Genomic DNA, 23,540 nt, shown 5'->3' with positions numbered 1-23,540 from the left:
TTAAAATAACGATTGTGCGTGATTATAGATTGGTTTGGTTGAAAAGCTTTTGGTTGGTCATATACTACTTGATTATAACAAGTGATGTGACCGCTTCACTGCTGGGCTCTTTTGCCAGCAGTACAATTATAAGTGCTTCCAAGCATTGGCAATATTTAAGGCAAATAGATTTTCCTATGTTGGCTGGGAGCATATTGTGGCAAATGCCAGTGAGAAAACAAAAGGTCCCTCGTGGCCTCTCTATTTTTTTGGGTGAAAAAAATCTCCGGGTACCCAAGGAACAATTAATTCTTTGGTGCATACAATAGTGTTTTCTACGTTTAAAAATAGTGTTCATCTGTTTACTGGTATTGTTGCTTTTTTTATTTTCATGCTAGAAGAAGGCAGACAAGATCAGAAGTCTAAAAGTACTGAAAGTCTGTTTGAGGCAAAGGCTGGTACCTGTGAATGATTTCCTTATTTAAACAGAATAAGAGGAAAGCACAGCATGAAGAACAATAACACAAGGTGCTTTAAAATCCAATTAGAGAATCTTCTTCTAAATAAGTAGGATTCTACTCAAGATCGCAGCATCCTTGTTATAGAGTTGCCATGCCAGGTGTCTGGGGATTAGGTGAAATTGCTAGGATATGCAGCAAGATTGATAGATGGGGATCTGTACCTGAACAGGTATAATTAAAAGGAAATTGAAGGTTTTTTTTGTGTTTTTTCCTTTTTTTTTTTTTCCACTGTTGATGTTTGCTGCTTTGATAGTATGATATCTGTGAAATTATTACCTTGCAACACTATTGTACTGCCCCTGTGGTAATAGAGGTCAAGTTGCTGATGGGAATGATTATGCTTGCTGTATGTCAAGTAGTTATGCTAGAAGACATTATTTCTTTGGATTGAGGCTGTGCATTTCCAGTTTACAGCCTAAACCAATGCTTTTCATTTATTCATTAGTAGCAATCTGTTGGTGATGCTTTTGTGCAGCAGTATATGCAGCAATAACACAAGTGTGTAAAATGGTACAATGAGATGGCATAGCTTCCTTATTATGGACCCAAGTTAAGATACCAAACTCCTTCATATGTGGAAATGTATTAATTAAATGGGATTCAGTCTGACCTTCCTGACACTGATTTGCTTTGCAAATTTGTCCAATTAATAGCATACCAAATTAAATAAATTCACATACTTCATACTGTGGAATATAAAACCGTACAATAAATTTGAAAGATGTTTTATTTAATCTTAGTAGTATAGCAACTGCTGCTTTATAAAGTATTCATATAACGGTTCCCGTTCTACTGTCTGCTTAAAGCATAGGCCAAAGCTGATACTTTTCACTAAATTCCTTTTCTCTAAATTAAGTGCTAAAGAATCAAATAGACATAGAGAGCAGCACTATAAAAATGTAAAGGCACTGTGGTGCTTTTCTTATGGGTAGTTGTGAACTTTAATTAACAAGAGCAGTAGAATTCTTCCTGTGACGATTAATCATATATAAGATTTTAAGGAAATAAAATAGTCTGGTTACTGTGGCTTACCTAGTATTGCGTCACTGCCCAAAATCCAGTGAGTGCCTAGCTTCCACTTGGGCTGAAAACACAGTGCACTGAAATCCTAACCAACATCATCAACCCTGTCTCCTGAACTACAGAAACTTTCCTAAGACCACACCTATTAACTCTTATTCACTTGCATACATGCCGGTCGGTTGCGGCGTCACTGCAACCGGGGAGGAAACAGAAGTAGGGCACCACTGGGTATGAGTCGCAAGCTTGGCTGGTAACCACAACAACGCATTGTGCATGCAGTGCATGCGCTTTGTCTTGACTTGACAAAGCGCATGCATTCGAAACGCGTTGTCGTGGTTACTAGCCAAGCTTGCAACCCATACTGAGTGCCCTACTTCCGCTTCCTCCTGGTTGCATGACGTCACTTTTGGAGCGCCGCGATCCCCGGCCGGTGCAGGAACACATCGAGGACACCCATCTCTTCCCAGCCTGGGGACTCAGGTGAGCGGGCATTCCATCTTGTCAACCTGGGTTGTACCATTGCTCTGGATGTTTTTTGGACACATTTTCTGAAGTTATGCATTAAATAAAGACACACCTCTCAGGGATTCCATGTGAGGTTTTTACTGATTCCAAGCCACAGTTTCCTTAGTGCTTTTTTTTTTTTTGCACAGTTCTGGAGTAGTGACTACTTCAATAGGAACTGAGCTGCTCCTGCAAGTATTTGACAGGCCGGATAAGGATGTAACATGGACTGATAAAAGCTATCAATATGTCAATCATACTGTACAGGACACAGGAATTGCTTCTTAGACAATGGGTTATATGCTACTATCTTTAAGTGATTAGAAACTAGCAAAAGCTTTGCAGGGACTGTCCTTCACCATATCCATATAACCTTGCCAAGCCTGTGATTTCTTTACCACCTTTGACTTGCACCGATTGCCTTATGGTCTCTAGCAATTTCAGATTGATTAGCCTTGATGCATACCTTGAGAACTGTCCCCAGACCCTGTGACAGTAGATCAGACTTACAATATTTGCTTTGGGAACTGGATATTTTGTTAGGTGCTCACCTTATCACTTGGTGTGCAGAGGTGGCTTATTATTTAGGCAAATTAGGTGGTCGCCTAAGGCCTCACAATAACTGGGCCTCATGGCTGCCTAGTTTGCCTACCTGCTCCAAGCAGTGTTCCGGAGGTGGCCAGTTACTAAATGGTTGAGCTTGGCTCAGTCGTGGCTGAGCGCGGCTTGAGCAGGGAGTAGGCTGCTGCTGGTAACGTGTTCAAGGAGGGGGGTACAGGGGGGAGAGGAAGCTCAGGACAAGACAACTTTCCTTTTGAAAGCAACTGAAAGGAAAGGGCGTGGTGAAGAGGAGGACCAAAGCTTGCAGTCACTTACAGGTTAATGTGTGACCGCTCCGTGGGGCAGTCAGTCACTCTCTCTGTTTGGGGGGTACTGATGTAAGGGATGAATGGAGACCCTAAAGTAAGGGGGGACACTGATGTAAGGGTCCCCCTTATATCAGTGTCCTCACTCTCCTCTTACATCAGTGAACTCCTTACCTTAGTGTATTCACTCTGCAGACTCTGGTGTAAAGGGGAACTCTGATTTAAGAGTCGTCGTCCCCCCCCCCCCTTACACCTGAGTTCCCAGCATTCCCCATTCCATCAGAGTCAGCAGAGTTCACCCTTACATTGCTAGGAGAAACTTTGTGGACTCTGAGATAAGGAGGAACTCTGCAAACCCTGATGTAAGGGGGAGCTCTAGTAACCAGAGGACCTCTTACATCAGAGTTCCCCATTTACCATCAGGGTCCGCAGAGTTCCCCATTTACCATCAGGGTCCGCAGAGTTCCCCATTTACCATCAGGGTCCGCAGAGTTCCCCATTTACCATCAGGGTCCGCAGAGTTCCCCATTTACCATCAGGGTCCGCAGAGTTCCCCATTTACCGTCAGGGTCCGCACTGTTCCCCATTTACCGTCAGGGTCCGCACTGTTCCCCATTTACCATCAGGGTCCATGTAAGGCAAACCCTGCAGACTCTGATGTACTGTAGAGGAGAACTCTAATGTAAAGGGAGCTCAGGAAATGCTGAGAACTCTGATGAAAGAGGGGATTCTAATGTAATGGCAGGAAGAGGGCCTACAGTAAGACCATAATAAAGGGCCCCTCAAAGGTAGTAAAAGTCCCTGGGCTAGGAGGTAATGGCCCTTCAGGTTTTTTTTTGCATCCGAGCCCTGATGGATCTAGTTATGCCTCTGGCCTAATGCATTATCTTAGTTTTGTGGGAAAGGGGACCTTAACGCACAGGCAGCATTGAGAGCCCTGTCACACTTGTCTCTCATGTAACCTAAGACGTGTGGAGCTCCGCCAGCCAATGAGGAGTAACGTTTTATCTGCGCATGTCACCCCTCCCATCCACCGCACAAGGATCTCAACCTGAGAAGGCCTACCAAGGATCTGGGAAGGCCTGCTGCATAGCTTACGGATGGATGGGCATAAGTGGGGCCTAATGTCTGAATTTTGCCTAAGGCCTTACAAAGCCTAGAGCCGCCTTTGTTGGAGCACTTGGGAGGATACAGGACAAATAGCGAGAATCCCACTGCAGGCCCTAAAGAAATGTCAAGTTTGTCTCAGGTTGATAGCTTTTGTCTTGTTTTCGAGCAAGGTCTTACATGGGCACTGCTCCATCCCACTGAATCGGGCTCCCTTACAGTCTGCAACATATGAGCTGTATGACTAAATCAGGATTCTCTGTTATTCCCCAAATGCCTATTTGAAAAATCCTTGAGGAATACATTCAGGCAGTGAAGGAGGAAAGGGGGTTCCAACTCATAATCCACAATCTTACCTCCTTATTGACTTGTCTTCCCACTGCAAGTCATTGGAATAGGCTGAAATCACACTGCACTGTACCAAAAGTAGGGCATGCTACTTAAAAAATGCATTGTGGCTGGATCTCTTGGTACTTCTACTGTATACCATGCAGTGAAGTGCAAGCAAACACTGTATTTGGGGTGTTATTAGTTTTGCACTGACACCCGCCGCTGATCGCAAGTGCAGTGCTTTGAACACAGTTTGGGAAATGCGCACAGAACATGAGTTTCCCATACCACGTTCTGGTGTGAATGGGCCCTAAAGCCTTAAAAACTTCTACTTTAACTGCTTGCCAACAATGCTATAGCCAAATGATGGCTACAGCGCTGTTGTCCAGTTCTGGGAGGGTGTCATATGATGTCCTTCCAGAACTCGCCCTCCTGCACACCACCAGGGCGCACACCCGCCGATCTCCTATGGACACAGCTGATCACGTCCTCTTGTAAAAGGCCAATTCCATCGGCCTTTTACCACATGACCAGCTGTGTCCAATGGCACAGCAGATCACTGGGTAAATGCAGTTGCCGGTTATCGGCTGCACTTTCCTCGCGCTGTCACAGGATGGATCGGCACCAATCATCAGTGCTGCCCACCTGTGCCCAGCAGTACCGCCCACAAGGGCCCAACAGTGCCACCCACCTGTGCCCATCAGTGCCTAGCAGGGCCACCAGTCAGTGCCCATCATTATTGCCTATCAGTGCCCATCCGTACTGCCTATCCGTGCCACCTCATCAGTGCTGCCTATCAGTGAAGCCTCATCAATGCACATCAGTGAAGGAGAAATTTACCTGTTTGCCAAATTTTATAATAGAAACAAACTTTTTTTTTTTCAAATTTTTTTGCTCCTTTTTTTGTTTATAGCACAAAAAATAAAACACCCAGCGGCAAGTAAATACCACCATTAGAAAGCTCTATTTCTATGAAAAAAAATGATAAAACTTTCATATGGGTACAGTGTTGCATTATTGCGCAATTGTCATTCAAAGTGCAACAGCACTGAAAGCTGAAAATTGGCCTGCGCAGGAAGGGGGTAGAAGTGCCCGGTAGTTAAGTGGTTAATAGAAGGGGAGCTGTTTTAATACAGATATGTAGTATACTTTATTTACATATGTTTGGGTAGCATAATGAACAATCTAAATGTATTTATTGTTCTAAAGACAGACCATTTCTTGTTAATAGGGTTAGCTATTTATAGAATAACTAGAAAAATGTTACATCTCTGCCTTTTTTTTTCCTTTCCATTAGGAAACTAAAATACAGTGTGTGAGAATTGCAACTAAAGGTAAGAGCGTGTTTCCTCCTTGTCAAAAGATGTGTAGAATATGCTGCTTAGCGGTTGCTCAGGTCTTTTTGTGTTTTGACTTTGTGTCTAGCCATATAAAGTGCTTTCACCTGCCACATGCCTGTTTTCAGGCACACATCTTTTATTGTGAGAAGGAGCCATGGGGGGAAATGATCAATTTATCTCTGAAAAGTGTGCTCTGCAGGACCATGAGGGCAACTGCTGAAGAATTGGTAGAAAGCTGGCAATATTGTTCTGAAATGAAACATATTGTGTGTGAGTGGTAGAGCGAAAAAAAAATGTTTTGTATAAGTTCTTTTAAAAAAAAAAAAAATTTAAACATATTTTATTTAGAAGAGAAGTTCACCAAAACACCCCCCCCCCCCTTTTTTTTAATCATAGATCATGTTCTAAAAATAAACCTGGGAGAATAAAAATTAGTTTTCTGCAGCACATTTGTAAATGTAAATATATGGGATCTATTCCAGGAAATGCAAGTTGACTAGCTATTAGGCTCACCCCACTAGATTTTATATTTCCAGTCACTGTCACCTTTTTTAGATTGCAGAAAAGGGTGAGGATTGCACACTGGTAGTTTCCTAAAGGATGGTCTACAGTGGAAGCCTTCATGTTTTTATTCATATCAGGCTTACTATAACAGCTCCAAATTACTCCTGCCTCATTTGATCCCACCATAACTGTGTAATATAGAAATTATCCTTGACTGTATCAGCCATTGGCGAGGCAGAGGTTTCGAGTAAACAAAGTATTTTTTGCAAGAATCTTTATTGTGGTAGCTTTTGGTCACTTTTGAATATGTTGGGTCACTTACACTTTCCTTGGACTGACTTGAATAAACTTGCTGATGCTGCTGTGAATATTTTCATTACTGCACAATCACAGACTGAAGAACAGGTTAAGGTTGAACAATTGCTCTGTGTCTGGATAATCTGCAGATTGTGTGATGTTCTCTTTAGTTGGAGAGAATTCTATAAATGTCATTTTCTTCTTTTTTCTTTACAGTGTTAACATTGTTAAGCAAATAGGCCAGCATAGAAAGTTGAGATTTTAACTAGATTATGTAAATTTTGGGGTAACACTGTGGGTGCCTGTAGCCTTTACTTTTGTTTCCTCTGATAAACAAGAATTGTAGTGTAACACTGAGACTGCTGCCTTATTTTCAGAAGTATAAATAAGTAAATCCGTACTCAAAAATGCTAACACAATTGCATGTATGGAATGCTTCACTTGGAGTTTTTTTAACCATATAATTATAACGGAGTCATGTATTTCTACATAAAAATGTATTTTTTATCTGAGCTGTGATTAGGGCATCATAACTAGAGGCTTCATTAGATGCTTTTTGCTTGTATATTATTATCTCCCCTGAATAGGTTGAATTATTGACACATACTGTATGTTAACTCTTTGGTTGCTACAAGCGTCTCATCCAGATTCATGCTTACTGTATAGCCTGGTCAAAAAGTACCTAGAGACCCCATTTGTCCCCCAAAGTCACATAACTTTCTGGAGAATTGTGAACAGAATCTTCGCCTACTTAAAGTGGAACTTTAGTCAGAAAATTAAGTCCTGCTAGATCTCTTCAGGCTGGCCCCTTTTGTAAGTTTAGCTATGTAAAACGTTAAAAATAATTGCTTATACTATTTTTAAATCCAGTAATACGCTGTCTCACTCTGCTCCGCACATGCTCAGTTGCTCTCTATTTTTTGGCACTGTGTCGAAATTGTAGAGGCCGATCTTCTGACAGCCTGAAGATTTAATGCTGCTCAGGGGCTCTAAGTTTCAGCAAAATTTCAGCCTCAAGCAAGAAGAAAGTGGAGCAATGCTGGAGGCAATTTACAGCACACACTAATTTTGGTAGCATAATTATGAGTGAGGAATGTATGTTCCTTGCTAAAGAACGTTATTTGTTATCAAGTTGTTATGGGTCAAGTTCTGCTTTATATACTTCTACTGAAACTGGCCCACTTCTTTGTGTCAGATTGGGTGCCCCCTGCTGGCCAATGTGGTTTATCCTCCCCACCACTGTTACTTCTCCCTTTCCCAACCACTACATATCTAGAGCACAACCTTTGGAAAGATATTTTACATATTCTTTTATATTGGGGCTTTGTTGCAGAATTGACAGATTTCACTAGACGTGAGCAATAATCAAGCTTTTGCATTCCTATGACATAATAATTCCCCTTGTGGAGAATTTAAGCAGAGCAATAGATATTCTGTGCACTGAAATATTTGTCTTTTAGTTGGAACTAAAAAAAAAAAAACTTCTGTCTGGTGATTATGTAAATAGGCAAATATGAATGTTTATGTATTTATAGTGGATGGGGTGATGATTGTTAGGCAGTTTTTGGTTGACATTCTTAAGCTGGGTACATATGGGCTGAAAAAACATCTGATAATGGTCAGTTCAGCAGGAACCAGCTGTCTTTTGGCCCTTATGTACAGCAGTCTCTTCTACAGAAGCTGGTCTTGCGACCAGCTTCTGTTGAACAGGTATGCTGTAAAACCAGCATCCAACCAGCATCAAATCGGCACTGGCAGCCAATGGCTGTGAGCGCTGATCAGTTTGTTCTGCTGCGGGGGCAGCTCCCCTGTCAGAACAGAAAGACACAGCGAGGGTGATCGCCACACTAACATTGCATGTGTTAGTATGGCGATCATATTTTTTCATTCAGCCACTATGTTAAAAAAAAAAGAAACTTCTAGTGTTTTCCCATCTTTATTGTAGTCAAACATCTACCACTATCTGTACCATTTGGATGTTTATTGTGCTAGTCACCTCAATTTTTTAAATCACTCTTGTGATCCATTTCCAAGGGCTTTTTTCTACGTTTTTTAATTTTTACATGATGCCCATGAAAATGTTCCAGTGATTAACCTCCCTGGCAGTATTCCCGAGTGTAGCTCGGGGTAAAGTTTCAGCACCACAAGCGGTAACCCCGAGCTACACTCGGGAATACTGCCAGTAATCACTGGAACATTTTCATGGGCATCATGTAAAAATGAAAAAAAACGTAGAAAAAAGCCCTTGGAAATGGATCACAAGAGTGATTTAAAAAATTGAGGTGTAGCTCGGGGTAAAGTTTCAGCACCACAAGTGGTAACCCCGAGCTACACTCGGGCTTACCATGCTGTGCTGCTCTAGGATCCCAGTATCACTTACCTTGTCCTGCGCTCCCGCGATGTCCCTCATGCAGCATCCCCTGTAATGTCATCCGGCAGATGCCGGCATCTGTCTTTTGGGTTTCGTCCCCTGCGAGCGTCGGGACATATGGGGGACGGAACGGCGGCAAATTTGAAAATGGCAAAAAGTGACATTCCCTAAATACACTAAAATCACATAGTAAAACATTACTGTATCAAACTGTTTCACATACTTTTTGTCCCTAGTGCTTTGTCCTGTGCCCTGCCTGCATTTTTACTGTTCTTTCTGCCTGGGAACTGAGAAATATCCATGGCGTCCAAAAAGCGTCCCTTTAGGTCAAAAGCAGTTTTAGACCAGCTAGAGAACAGCGATAGTAAATTAGAACCACTTGCAGAATTGAGTGATAATGATTTGTGGGGAAATTCGTCATCAGACACTGAAAACAATTTTGCGACTCTGCTCAGTGATGTGTGAACTTGGCGCTATATTTCAAAATTCAGTGTTTTTGGTTTGATTATATTATTTAATTAAATTTATTATTATTATTATTATATTCTTTTTTATGATTATTTATTAAATTATAATTTATGATTTAGTGTTTCAAATATTATCATACCCGAGATGTTTACTAGACTCTTGTTCGGACAGATTTCAGTGAGTTATTACTAAGAATTACAGGCCTACAAGATAAAACGCCAAATTTCCATGCAAAATAATGGTACCGCTTTCAGCACCAAAAATCTGAAATAATCAGACTACCAGGGAGGTTAAATTACATTTTCATGGGCAGTTTTAGTTTCAGACATATCCCCATGATCAGATTTGAAAACCACAAGCTTGGAACAGTATGACAAGTCTAATAATATATGTCAGCAATCAATTCCTATGTGTAGTCACATAAGTATTTGCTTTTCACTTTGGCTTATATGCTTATTTCTCTACATCACACCTGATTTTCAAGAAGTTTTACATGGATGGACAGTAAATGGTAATATTTAGACTGAATGGTAGAAAAAGGGACAACTGAGAAAATGCATTAGGGTAGAAAATAGTGAAAAGTCATTGAATAAGCAAATTTAGAAATTCTGTTTTATGGGATTATTTGAATATTCAGCAAAGTATGACGAATGTGTGGAGAAATTTCCCAAGGCAAATAAATCAAAACTTTTGATATTAAACTTTCCCATAGCAAAAAAATGACTATAAAACTTTGTAATTTTTTTTAGCCTTTCTCACATTTTAAATCCAGAAAGTAAAGTATCTGTGTGTGTGTATGTATGTAAATATATATATATATATATATATATATATATATATATATATATATATATATACACACACATATATATATATATATATATATATATATATATATATATATATACACACACAAACCGCTTTGAGGCAGATTATTTTATTTACTTTTTTTTTTATTGATTTATTTTTTACGTCACTATTTTCAGTAGCCAATGCTGCCACTAGAATGCCCTTTATTGTGTGACGAACACTAGTGATTTCACGTTTTATATTTTGTTTTATTGTATCAATGTATATTTCTAAATCTGAGTATAATATAGTTTTTCTTTTCTTGCTTACTGCAAAATCCCACCTTGATGAATTTAGACAAGCGCTTTCCGCTTAAAGACCTCTATCTATTCTAGTGAGAAGTGGCTTAATGTGCAGTTAACTATCCATTATCATCCATCCAGGTTAATGGAGGTTACTGGATCATTAGTGCATTTGTTCAATGATATGTCTCTTTCCTTCTCCCAGGTGGTGTTTTTCACATCTGTTAGCGTCTTTCAGTTGTGTTTTTTTTAATAACCTCGCTCTACAATTGCTCTAACACTTTATGCTACTCTTCCTCTGCTGAGCTGTTAGTTTTCATCTTTTACTGTGCACCTAATTACGCTATTGCTGAGCCTTCTTTCTGACACAGAAGCGGTGGGGTGGCAATAACTGTCACTGTGAAACTTGCCACTTTGATCATTGTCCCACAGTCCTTTGGTCTATGTGCTGTTTATCCTGTCATATGCAATTCAGATCAGCATTTGCAGTGTCGCAGAGGATTTCATTCACTGCTCTCTTTAGAGACCTATCTTTGCTTCAAATATTGATCAGACACTTGTATTTCATCAATGTTGAATAAGGGTCACTGTAAGTTAAACTAAATTCCAATCACATCGTACTGACTGTACAGTATACTTAAAGGCACTTTTTCGACTTATTTTCAGTTACTTAAAGCAGAGTTCCAGTCTCCTGTGAAAAAATAAAATTGTAGCTGCTGACTTTTTAAAAAAAACAGCCACTTACCTGTCCCTCGATCCAGCAGTGTACTCACCACAGCTGGGTTCACCGGCTGTCTTCTGTCTCTGGTGCCAGCATCTTAACTGTGGGACCCTGGTTGTGACTGCTGGTGGTTTTATAGCCATGTGCCCACTGCGTATGCACGAGCAGGGCTGCACATTTTGAATGATCCCACAGTCTGTCACGTTTCCAAGAAAACTGGGGGGGGGTAGTGAATGTCTCAATGAGCACAGTGGCCTGGCCTCCATCATCTGTAAATGGAAGAAGTTTGGAACCACCAGAAATCTTCCTAGAGCAGGCCGCCCAGACAAAATGAGCGCTCAAGGGAGAAGGGCCTTAGACAGGTAGGTAACCAAGCACCTGATGGTCACTCTGAAAGAGCTCCAGCGTTTCTCTGCAGAGAGAGGAGAACCTTCCAGAAGAACAACCATCTGTGGCCAGGCGAAAGCCACTCCTCAGTAAAAGGCAAATGGCAGCAAGCTTAGAGTTTGCCAAAAGGCACCTGTGGGACTCTTAGACTATGAGAAAGAAACTCTCTGGTCTGATGAAACAAAGATTGAACTCTTTGGCCTGAATGCCAAGCGTTATGTCTGGAGAAAACCAGGCACTGCTCACCACCTGGCCAATACCATCTCTACAGTGAAGTATGGTTATGGCGGCGGCAGCATCATTCTGTGGGGATGTTTTTCAGTGGCAGAAACTGGGAAACTAGTCAGGATTGAAGCAAAGATGAATGCAGCAATGTACAGATACATCCTTGATGAAAACCTGTTCCAGAGTGCTCTGGACCTTAGACTGGGGCGACGGTTCATCTTTCAACAGGACAATGACCCTAAGCACACAGCCCACGTAACAAAGGCGTGGCTTCGGGCCAACTCTGTGAATGTCTTGAAGTGGCCCAGCCAGAACCCAGACTTGAATCCGATAACATCTCTGGAAAGATCTGAAAATGGCTGTGCACAGATGCTCCCCATCCAACCTGGTGGAGCTTGAGAGGTACTGCAAAAAAGAATGGGAGAAATTGCCCAAAAATAGGTGTGCCATGCTTGTAGCATCATACTCAAAACGACTTGAGGCTGTAATTGCTGCTAAAGGTGTTTCAACAAAGTATTGAGCAAAGGCCGTGAATACGTATTTACATGTGGTTTTCTTTTCATTTTTTATTTTTAATAAATTGCAGATATTTCAAAACGAACTTCTTTAACGTTGTCATTATGGTATATTGTTTGTAGAATGTTGAGGGAAAAAATTAATTTAATCCATTTTGGAATAAGGCTATAACATAACAAAATGTGGCAAAAGTTAAGCGCTGTGAATACTTTCTGGATGCACTGTAGCTGAGGCTACATGCAGTTTATACAGAGCACCTAGGTGGCACATCTGTTAGTGTAGAAAATAGTTTGTTTGGCCCGGCTTGTCCCAAACAAACTAGTAAAGGGACACCAAATGCAGTCAGGTGCATTTTTAAACCTAGCAAAAACACAGCGCAAATGCATATGCAAGAAAAATGAATGTATTCCAATGAACCTAGTTTACAGCACTGCACTTTTTCACACCAAAAAGTACCAAAGATGCTAATGAGCGCACACAAAGCAGTGGGAGGGCCTGTTGGCCATCTCCCATCTGACTTACATCTGACTTACCTCTGTAAGAAAAAAGAAAATAAATGGAACCGAGAAAAGTGTCAACTGAGCAGTGGTTGCATACATTTAGATGCAGCTGTTCTTTGGGAATTTTGACAGCTTGCAGAGACAGCTGCCAATATACAGTAGCTGCTATGGGAGATTCAGCCATTTGTGCTATATAGTGTGGATGGAGGAATTGGTTCAATTTTTTTTCCATTCAGCATGCAATGTATAAGTGTATGGCCAGCCCAAAAATGAGAGGGGGTTGTGTATTACATAGGATAGAATAGAAAGGTATTTGCTTCATACTCCCCCAGGGTATAAAACAGGATGTGTGCAAGAATACTGTTGATAGCAACAGGAAAGATCCTTTCTTTTTAATACATACAGGATATCTTTTAATTCTCCTAAGAAGAAATGTTGATTGCAGTGTGTCCTTTTCATGATCTCTAACCCTTCTAGTAGCAGTGTCGTTCATCATTAATCAAGAAACTGCCAGGGTCAGGAACTCTTTAGCATTTAATAATTCTTGTGTCATTAAAATAATTTCTCATAAAAGATTGGATGAATTCATCTTTGTCATCTCACTGTAGAAATAACAAGTAGTTTGATTTTTAATTATCAGATTGCCTCTGATAGCACAGTGTTCTCACCTTGACTTGAGAAATGTTCCAGGCATCTTTCTATTTAATCTAGAAAAGACCTAGGGATATTCTACATTAAATGTTACACCATACCATTTACAAACATTTTTCTAAATATGTGGATTCGTTTACGTGTTTTTAAACACTAGCTAAGCATAGCTTACAAGCACCATGTGTTTTCTACAATTACCTGTGATGCTATTTAAACTGATCCCTTTTTTTTATTAGGAGCCTTTTGAAAATATACCTACTCTATACACTGGACCTTGACTTCTGCCTAGATTGATTTTCGGCCCTCTCCAAGCAGTAGCCACTGCCGCAGGCTGTTCAACAATCCAAATGCCAGAAACGTAATTGGCAGTAGAGGCTCTGGCATTGGAATATTGAATGGCCAAAACAGGACTTGGCATCAGTAGCAAGGATAGGGAAAGTTCCATCTAGAGCAGAAGTTGAGGCCCTTTATATAGCCTAGGCCTGGAATTCAAGTCCTCTAATGCCCATATTTATTTTGTTCAAATCTGGCAAGCCAATTTTAAGACAACAGGTAAAATCAATGAGGGCCTGTTCATTCCCTTGAGGTGTGGTAATGCACATTGGTACAATGCGTTGTCATCTTTTCTAATTGCACGAGCATGCATTGTGGTGCACTGCACTGAGGAGAATGCTGCATACATGATTTTTGCCCTTTTGTCGTGTATTAGGCAACCCATTCCAATGGACCGGAAATGAGGAACAGTATTTCCACTGTCAAAAATACAACATTTGAAAACATTTGGCTCGAATTAGGCTGTGGGGCTATATTTATATTGGCAATTATTTTTTTTTAGGTATACAAAATTAAACACAAATGATTAGTAATGGCAGCAACAAAGGGGTATATTATCCTTGTTTTATGCACATTATAAAACTATCTTTACATTGTCTATTCAGTTGCTATAATAAGAGTTATAATCTGCAATGTCTAGTAATACCTGTTTTGTAATTATATGTTCCTTCACTTTGTACAACATCATTATTTTTTTTTGCACTGAAATAAAATTGAAGTCCAGCTGTGCTCTGCCTTCATTGTTTATCAGTGTAATAATGCATTCATTTCAGAAGAATTTATCCTGTAACATACTACCCTTTTATTTATACAGTTCTTTCTCAGTCAGTTAAAGTGATTGTGAAATTTTAACTTCAAAAATATCAGACATGTTATACTTGTCTGTTCTGTGTAATGATTTTGCACAGAGCAGTCCGATCTCCCTCTTTTTGGGTCCCCCCTGACATCCTGGCTCCTCCTCCCCACCAAGTGCACCCATAGCATTCCACTGGCTGCTCGCCCCTGAGCCGCATACTGTGTGTCTATTGACACATAGAGCACGGCTCTTCCCCCACCCCTGCTCACTGGCTGTGATTGACAGCAGCTGGAGCTAATGGCTTTCACTTCAGTCTCTGCACCAATACATAGGGAGAGCCTGTGCTCTCATGCATATCACTGGGACTAGATTGGGCTCAGATAAGTATGGAGTAAGTCAGCACTGCTTGCAGAAGGTTTTTACTGTAATTCAGAGAATTCACTAAGGTAAAAAACCACCTGCCTTAAAAACCACTTTAATAACACAATATACAGTGTATAGGGTATGTATTATGGCACACAGTGAAATTCTTCTGAAACTGTACAGGGTGACAATTTTTACATTGCGGTCTTAGTTTATACTATGAATACTGAACCACGTCTCTCTGGCATTGATGATGTAAAGTGAAAATTAATCCAATAGCTTTAAATCACTTATAATGTCTTTCTTAGGGAAAACTGTTTTATCTATTGCTGTCCTGCCAGCTTCACTTGGTAGATTCCTGCTGAGAGAATGGTTGTAAGCAATGGTCCTTGGCAAGTGCTATTAACTAAATCACCACTAAGGCAAGATCAGTTTTTCTCAAGCTTGCAGTGTCTATAATGGTGCATAAAGATATAGTTAACTCAGTGTGTGCCATGTAATTGTACAATAATTTCTGCTAATTATTTCTTTAGAAAGTAGCATGAGTGGTGTTCTAAGCTTCAGTTTTACCTTACAACCTGCTTACCATCTTTATAACTCCATTTTTATATATATAATCTGCTATGAAAGCTCGGCTCATGCCCACTCAGTGGGGGAATATTTCTCTCTTAGAAAAACAAGCTTTACGAAGCTTGAAAGAACTCTGTACAAATGTGTACTTAAAAGTCCTCAGCTTTTTTTTTTTTAATAGAGAAAGGGATTTAAAGAAAACTGGCTGAGACAAATGTTTGGACAGGCAATGTTGACCTCGCCTGAATTTCCTAGAAGCTTCCTGTAATGCAGAACTGTTGGCTTCAGTACTTTCGAGTCCCTGACCTGGACAGGTATGCAAATCCGTTCTGACTTTGCTAGTTGCTGCCAATTTACTTTGAGTCATCATTGAAGCCAGAGACAGTTGAGCAACAAGAATCTTCAGGTCGTCTGGGATATCAGTCCACGGATTTCTTTCAGCAGATGGTTTCTTTTAAGAGAAGGCCCTTGATCTGGTTCTGTGTAATAGGCATCTCATTAATAAACATGAGCCTATCTGATCACTTATACTGGGGTTAATTTTGCAGGTTATCATCAACCAGTGCCCAGTTATTTGTCTTGTGATGTCATCATGCTTCACAAACTGGCTCAACATCTATATCTCCTTTGAGCTTAGTGGGCATAGTTGTTCCTTAACCAGTGCTATAGAACACTGCTGAGGATTAGGTGATATGTTTTAGCGTCTGAGATTTTTTTTCAGTATTGAGCTTAAATGGGGTTATATAAACATATAGGTGGTTATTATAGCCCAAAGGTGCAACAGTATAGTGAAGATGACTGAGAAAGTTTTGGCTACCTCCAACTTAAGTCTCTGAGTTGAGTGAGTCCAAGGGACCCCTTCCCTTTTTCCTGTGTCCTCCCTGTAACTGAACACACCCAGTGAGTATGTACATTGATATACCGTCTGTAAAACCATGAAAGACCATAAATGTGCATTTGCATTAGGCAACTTTTCTTTGACTTCAGGATTTGAAACATAGGAGATACCTACAAAAAAAAAAAAAAAAAACTTTAAATGTTCTAGGACATAGCTCCTACCTTCAGCTTCTTTCCATTTGCTGCCACTCCCTCTGCTGCTAGTACCAGCAGTTTGGATCTTTCAAAATCACAGGTGAGAGCTATGTATTACAAAGCAGGAGCAGCTAATAAAATTCAAGTGTAATGCAGGCCATAGACGATTCGTTTACCGGCCGATTTTTAGTCCGAAAGAATAATCGGCCGATTTTTGCACTGTTAGTGGGGCAATGGCATCGGACGATTTTCGTGGTTCCTCCTCATTTCGTTTATTGGTCATGCTGGAAAATTTGTGAAAGACAACCGATTTTCTAAACCATTGGTGGCAACATCGTTTTTCGTACAGTCTATGGCCTGCATTAGGGCCCAGTCACACTGCCAACACACAAAACTGCAGCAATATAGTGTGCTGGCAGTTGTCCATCATGGCAGCAGTGAGCAGCCAGTGGGGGTGGTGTGATGGACACTTCCTTTTTTTTTTTTTTTTTTTTTTTTTTTTTAAATTCTATTTTATTTGAAGTACACAAAGTGATACATCATGTTATCACATATCAGCATGCTGTATAGTGCCATGCAATGCCTTCCTGTGCACTGCATCATGTCTGCATTCTATCACAGCTCACAGCACCAAACCGCCAAGCTTACTTGCAGCGTGAATAAGGCGCATAGAAAAAAATTGTGTCCTGGTGGTGACGTGCTTTCCTTCAGTGTGTTAAAACACAGGTCACCAAAGTATGTCTTAACAGGGTCTAATTCTGTAAATATGCACACTTAACGTTTTTTTAAGCTCCTAGAAGCTATTACCGTATATTTTTTTCTGCTTCTAGAAGCTAAATAGTGTTATTGTATGTGTCCATGCACACTATTTTAGGCCATTAGCATTTTTTAAACTTCAGCATCCAGGAGCCGAACAAAATGTTTTTTAACCGAGTTTTTTGGAGCATTTTTCAAGCAGAAAAAGAAAAAGCTACCAAAATAGCTTTTTTTTTCTAGCTTTTATATTTTTTTCCTTTACATGTACTGTAAAAACGCTTATAAAACGCTAACACTCCCAAATGCTTCTGAATGCAACTACCAGCTTTTTCCAAGTGTTTTTGAGCTTAAAAAAATGATAGTGTGCATGGAGCCTAATATTGTATTGTTTCCTGGTTTTTACTTTTTCATTCATATGTAGATCAGTGATGTGACATTTTTGGTCTACAAATGACATCATTTAAAGAAACTTTACAAATAAAAAAAACCCCTTTACAATGAAAATTCCTTTTTCATTGCCTAATAACTTGGCCATGATTTGAACCAGAAACATCATTTTTGTGTCATTTAAATTTGACACAAATTTACAGTAAAAGTACTTTGTCAAAAAAAAATTAACACTGGTCTAAATAGAAAAAAAAAACACATTTTTTACATCTTTTGTCTATAGATTGCATAAAAAATGAAATACCTTTTGCAAGACAATATTGCCAAAAAAAAGCTTAGTTTTTCTTTCAAAAAAACAATGCATTTGTTACTTTATTTCAACTGATGGCAAAGTAAAAATTGCTCAGATCCATATGTGATATAGAGGTATGAGAGCCAAACTGGTTTGAGTCTTTACTCCTAGCAGATTCTGTATTGATTGTCTTGCTCGTGCATAGAGAAATAAATGTGATTAATGTTAAATATTCAAACAGTTATCAGTCAGGGATATGGTTAAAATATGGCCGCTTCCAGGTCCATATTTTTTTATTCTGCTTCATAAACTTAGATTTTAACCGATAGTCTCTTGGATGACCTAAATTTATGTTAAGATTATTCGGATTGAAATCTGGAGAATTTGGAGCCAAGTCAACACCTCAAACTTCTTGTTGTGTTCCTCAAACCATTCTTAAACCATTTTTGCAATGTGTCAAGTGGCATTATCCTGTAGAAAGAGGCCACTGCCATTGTGGGATTTAATTTCCATGAAGGGGTGTTCTTGGTCAGCAACAATGTTTAGGTAAGTGTCAAGTAACATCCACATGAGTGGTAGGAGCCAAGGTTTCCCAACAGAACATTGCCCAAAGCATAATACTGCTTTCACAGCATTCCCTGCTTCCCATACTGCATCCTGGTGCTATCTCTTTCCCATGTAACCAAAGCACACACCTGACCACCCACTTAATGAAAAAGAAAACATGATTCATCAGACCAGACCTCCTTCATCTATTGTTTTGTGGTCCAGTTCCCACTTGACTATTGTATACACTATTGGCTGTGGACATGGGTCTTTTCTGTTTTAAACACATCAACTGCAGGGACAACACGTTTATTTGCTGGCTAAGTCCCATCGACTTTCATATGCCATTGTATTGAAAAAATCAGTGTTATATTCATTTTACCAGTCAGCACTCATAAAGTTATAAACAAACGAAACCAGTGCCCAAATCTTCATGCAGACTAGGATTACTGTAACTGTCATTCGTTGAGGTGCAGCCCTTAGAAGATCGGGAAATCTTGATATTGGTCAACAAAAGCAAAACTGGGCGCACTCTCTTCGTGCATTACCGTTGTGAAACACAAATGTATTTAAAAGCATAAAAATGCATACTCACAAACCAAAGGGGGATAAAAACAGAGAAAAAGAGTCCATAATGAAGGTCCAAAGTGATGGTAGACCCTTGGTGTGGAGGGCTAACGCATTTCGGGAGATGTACTCTAAAGAAGGGAATATGTCTCCCTAAACGCGTTAGCCTTCTTCACCAAAGGTCTACAGTCACTTTGGACCGTCATTACAGACTCTTCTCTGTTTTTATCCCCCTTTGGTTTGTGAGTATGCATTTTTATGCTTTATAATAAATTTGTGTTTCACCACGGTAATGCACAAAGAGAGTGCGCCTTGTTTTGCTTTTGTTCACCAGTCATAAAGTTATGGCAGATCATTGTATGGCTGTCTATGGCGTTAGAGAGGTATTAAACAGAAAATTGCAATATTTTGCAGCTTACCAATCCTTCAATTTGGTGGCTGTTTTAGATTTCTTTTTGTAGGATTTTTTTCTTTCTATTTCACCTAATCCAGCCAATAATACACTTCTTTCTTACCTTGTCTGCATTCTGAATGAGGTGGTAAAGCAGACACCCATTGTTGGTCTAGGCAGAGGGTAGTATTAGACTAGCAGATTTACTGTAGATGGACTCAAATTAAAGCTGAACTCCAGCTAACACTTTATAAGCGGTTACAGCAAACAGTGTTTTTTTCCTTTTGGGATAAAGGTTTTACATAAATGAATGAAAGCTGACCATTGTAAGCACTTATCAGTGTTAAATGGTTTGTTTCAATCATCTAACTTGTATTGCCTGGACAGCTTGGTCAGTTAGTTAGTTGAAAAATAACTTGCTGGATCACCAGATGAAAATAAAGGAAAAAAAACCTAAAAGGAAAAAAAAAAAACGCAAAAGAATGCAAACACCAAACTTAGAATTGGTAAGGCGTGATCCAAATATGTTTTTGAGTATAATACCATTTAACTTCTGCTTATGCATGCCCTGTTTGAAGCGTCCAAGAGCTTAACAGGTTTATTTTAATATATGCATTTGCAAGGGTATAAAATGAGTAAAGCTCAGAAGCATTTAATAACATTTCAGCAGGCACAACAAGGGAAATTTATCAAGACTGAAGCTGACAGAATCTGGAGCCACTGTGCATGGCAGTCCATCATCTTCTGTCTTCAGCTTGTTCAGTTAAGCCTTTAAAATGAAAGTTATAAGTTGATTGGTTACTATGCATAGCTGCTCTAGATTCAGGCTACTCCAATTTTGATAATCTGAAATCACATAGTATATACTACAATTTTCTTTTATCCTTTTCTGAAAGAGAACAGTAACGGTAGTGTGTCTGTTGCATGGATTTTTCCATCATGGTACATGCAACAATGATGCCTTCTCAAATGCATGCCTTGCATCTAATGTTTTGCAGCTAGAGATTGAATCCCTCTGATATTTGAAAATATCTGTACCTTTAAAACCAAATTAGTGACATTCAGTCTATGTTCACAGCTGTGTAATTTGTCACACTTTGGCCATTGGCTCAACAATGCAAAACAAAAATAATCCAATAATTGTTTACAGAACCCATTCACACTTATGCATCATGCTTTCATGTGACTTTGGAAAATGTGCAGGCTCTTCCTTTGGTGTGACATAGTTCATATTGGCCTATTAGACATCAATGGTGGCATACAAAAGGCATTACAACGCATCAAGAAAATATACATCAGCATTTTCAACCATTTTTCATGCAAGTGTGAACCTAGCCTGCTTCTTAGACTGTGATTCAACACAGTGAATGCTGCTATTTTTTGTCCCTGTCTAGCCATTACAAATGCAGGCATGAGTATTACAAGGAGCTTTGTTCACAGATTACAAGGCATGCTTCATTTGCAAATTCTTGCATCTAGCACACTGTAAGGTAGAGGAAAGCAAAGAGCCAAAAGTAAATCTATTCACCCTTCTTTTGGTCTTTTTTTTTGCCGTAATCAAAAGTATAACTGAGTGATGTAAAAAGAGCATGTACTAGAAATTATGTAGTGCATATAGCTTTCATTACACTGAAGCGGATCTGGCTAATTAAGGAGAAATTGCTGGAGTAGTTCAAGATGCAATACTTGGAGCTCATTTATTCCTTGGAATCTCCAGTCATTTGCATTTATCAGCAAAAGAGACTTCAAACTTTTGATTTGAAAGACACATCAGAACCTAAAATTAAAACAACATATCCAAACAAATGAAATGTTTACTTTTGTACATACAGATCTGTTAGTGATGGTAGGGAAAGATAGGATGGTGTGTGTGATGTATTCTAATATTTATACACATACACTATATTGCCAAAACTATTGGGAGACCTGTCTTAACATGCACATGAACTTTAATGGCATCGCCGTCTTAGTCTGTAAGGTTCAATGCTGGGTTGGCCCACTCTTTGCCGCTATAACAGCTTCAGCTCTTCTGGGAAAGCTGTCCACAAGGTTTAGTGTGTCTATAGGAACGTTTGACCATTCTTCCAGAAGCGCATTTGTGAGGTCAGGCACTGATGTCGGACGAGAAGGCCTGGCTCGCATTTTCCACTCTAGTGCATCCCAAAAGTGTTCTATCGGGTTGAGGTCAGGACTCTGTGCAGGTCAGTCAAGTACCCCCACCCCAAACGCACTCATCCATGTCTTTATGGACCTTGCTTTGTACACTGATGCTCAGTCATGTTGGAACAGGAAGGGGCCATCCCCAAACTGTTCCCACAAAGCTGGGAGCAGGAAATTGTCCAAAATGTCTTGGTATGCTGACGTCTTAAGAGTTCCCTTCACTGGAACTAAGCAGCCAAGCCCAACCCCTGAAAAAACAACCCCACACCCTAATCCCCCCTCCACCAATCTTTACGCTTGGCACAATGCACTCAAGCAAGTACCGTTCTCCTGGCAACCACCAAACCCAGACATGTCCATTGGATTGCCAGACAGAGAAGCACGATTCCAGAGAACACGTCTCCACTGCTCTAGTCCAGTGGTAGCATGCTTTTACACCACTGCATCTGACGTTTTGCAATGCACTTGGTGATGTAAGGCTTAGATGCAGTTGCTCGGCCATGAAAACCATTCCATTACGGTCTCTACGCACTTTTGTTCTGTAAATCTGCAGGTCACACGAAATTTGGAGGTCTTTAGATATTGTCTCTGCAGACAGTTGGCGACTTGTGTGCACTGTGCGCTACACCGTGCACTGACCCCGCGCACTGACCCTGCTCTGTCATTTTCCGTGGCCTACCACTTTGTGTCTGAGTTGTTCCCAGTTGCTTCCACTTTACTTTAATACCACTAACCGTTTACTGTGGAATATTTAGAAGGAAGGACATTTCACGGATGGACTTATTGCACAGGTGACAACCTATCACTGTACCACGCTTGAATACACTGAGCTCCTGAGAGCGACCCATTCTTTCACAAATGTTTGTAGAAGCAGTCTGCATGCTTACGTTCTTGATTTTATATAGAGTATATATCTGCCTGGCACCTGTTTAAGAAAAAATATCAGTGGAGGACAGGTGTCTGATGGCTGTGTGGAGAAGCGGGCTTTGCTGAGGATCAGTGTTTGCTGAGATTCAGTGATCAGGCTGTGCTTCCTTGTGCCCGCTCACCTCCTTCAAACACCACCCCCCGTGAGCAGTAAACAGAGCAGGCTGTGTGTGCAGCAACCAGCTTCCACAACTCGCTTTCCTGCTGCCACAGTGGCTCTGTGTCTGATCCCCCTCTCACTCCTGCTCCCCCTCTCTCCTGGCATCAGGAGAAGGAGAACTTGCGGATGCTATTTACTCTGGGATATGTAGTCCTTAAAGGAGTGCTGCACAATACAAGTGAATGGAGTCTATTGGACTGTGGATTCACTACCCAGAAATTCCTGCCAACAATAGGAGAGACAGAACTTTTCCCAGTCAATTCTGGAGATATCTGGATATTTTGTGGGGAAATCCAAGCCTTACAGACTTGTGACCTTGGCTGGGATGTTGCTGAGACCAAGGTGCCATCTCAAGATTGGTGTGGGGACCAGAGAGTGCAGACCTGTTGCCTTTGCTGAGCCTGTGCAGAGACTGGACACCCTTGCTATGTCCATAGGAAGAGCCTTTTCGACTGAGCCACAGAGTGATTGTTTGCTGAGCTGGGACGGGAGCTTGAAGAACTTGTTTCCGTGAGTATTTACAACGGAGAACCAGCAAGGACCAGAGCTGAGACTGATCCTTGTTACGACCTGTTCAATAGGATGGAGTTGCGGGGTTACCTGAGGACAATAGACTACCAAGTGATTTGGATCAGATTCCTGTGTACCAGGAGGGGTGAACCAAAGCATCTGTGTTTTAGCTCAACACTGACACAGGTAATGCAATAGAGACTACTTGTTTAGCAGCCCATCAGTTATCCATTGCACACTTTTAAATGAACAACTACATGTGCATCACCTTACAGAACGGCCCCAATGAAAGCTGGCTAAAACTGACAATCAGACTCCAGGTACTTTATATTCACTTCCAGAGGTACCC

At 40.4% G+C, this 23,540-nt stretch overlaps 1 protein-coding gene across 12 annotated transcripts in view; it reads left to right on the top strand.

Annotated features, from left to right (window-relative positions):
- Positions 1-23,540, top strand: part of LOC149462829 (receptor-type tyrosine-protein phosphatase kappa) — a 571,684-nt gene that overhangs the window by 415,476 nt on the left and 132,668 nt on the right. For all 12 annotated transcript variants that reach the window (XM_089676124.1, XM_089676123.1, XM_089676120.1 and 9 more), the window contains exon 13: positions 5,628-5,664. In XM_089676124.1, coding sequence (XP_089532250.1) covers positions 5,628-5,664 — 37 coding nt within the window. The remainder of the gene's footprint in view (positions 1-5,627; positions 5,665-23,540) is intronic.

This window comes from Staurois parvus, unplaced genomic scaffold (assembly GCF_062004578.1).
Source record: "Staurois parvus isolate SC_StPar_1 unplaced genomic scaffold, SC_StPar_1.0 ptg000165l, whole genome shotgun sequence".
NCBI lineage: Eukaryota > Metazoa > Chordata > Amphibia > Anura > Ranidae > Staurois > Staurois parvus.
Note: the sequence above shows the minus strand (reverse complement) of the source record. Positions and strands in the feature narration are given on the sequence as shown.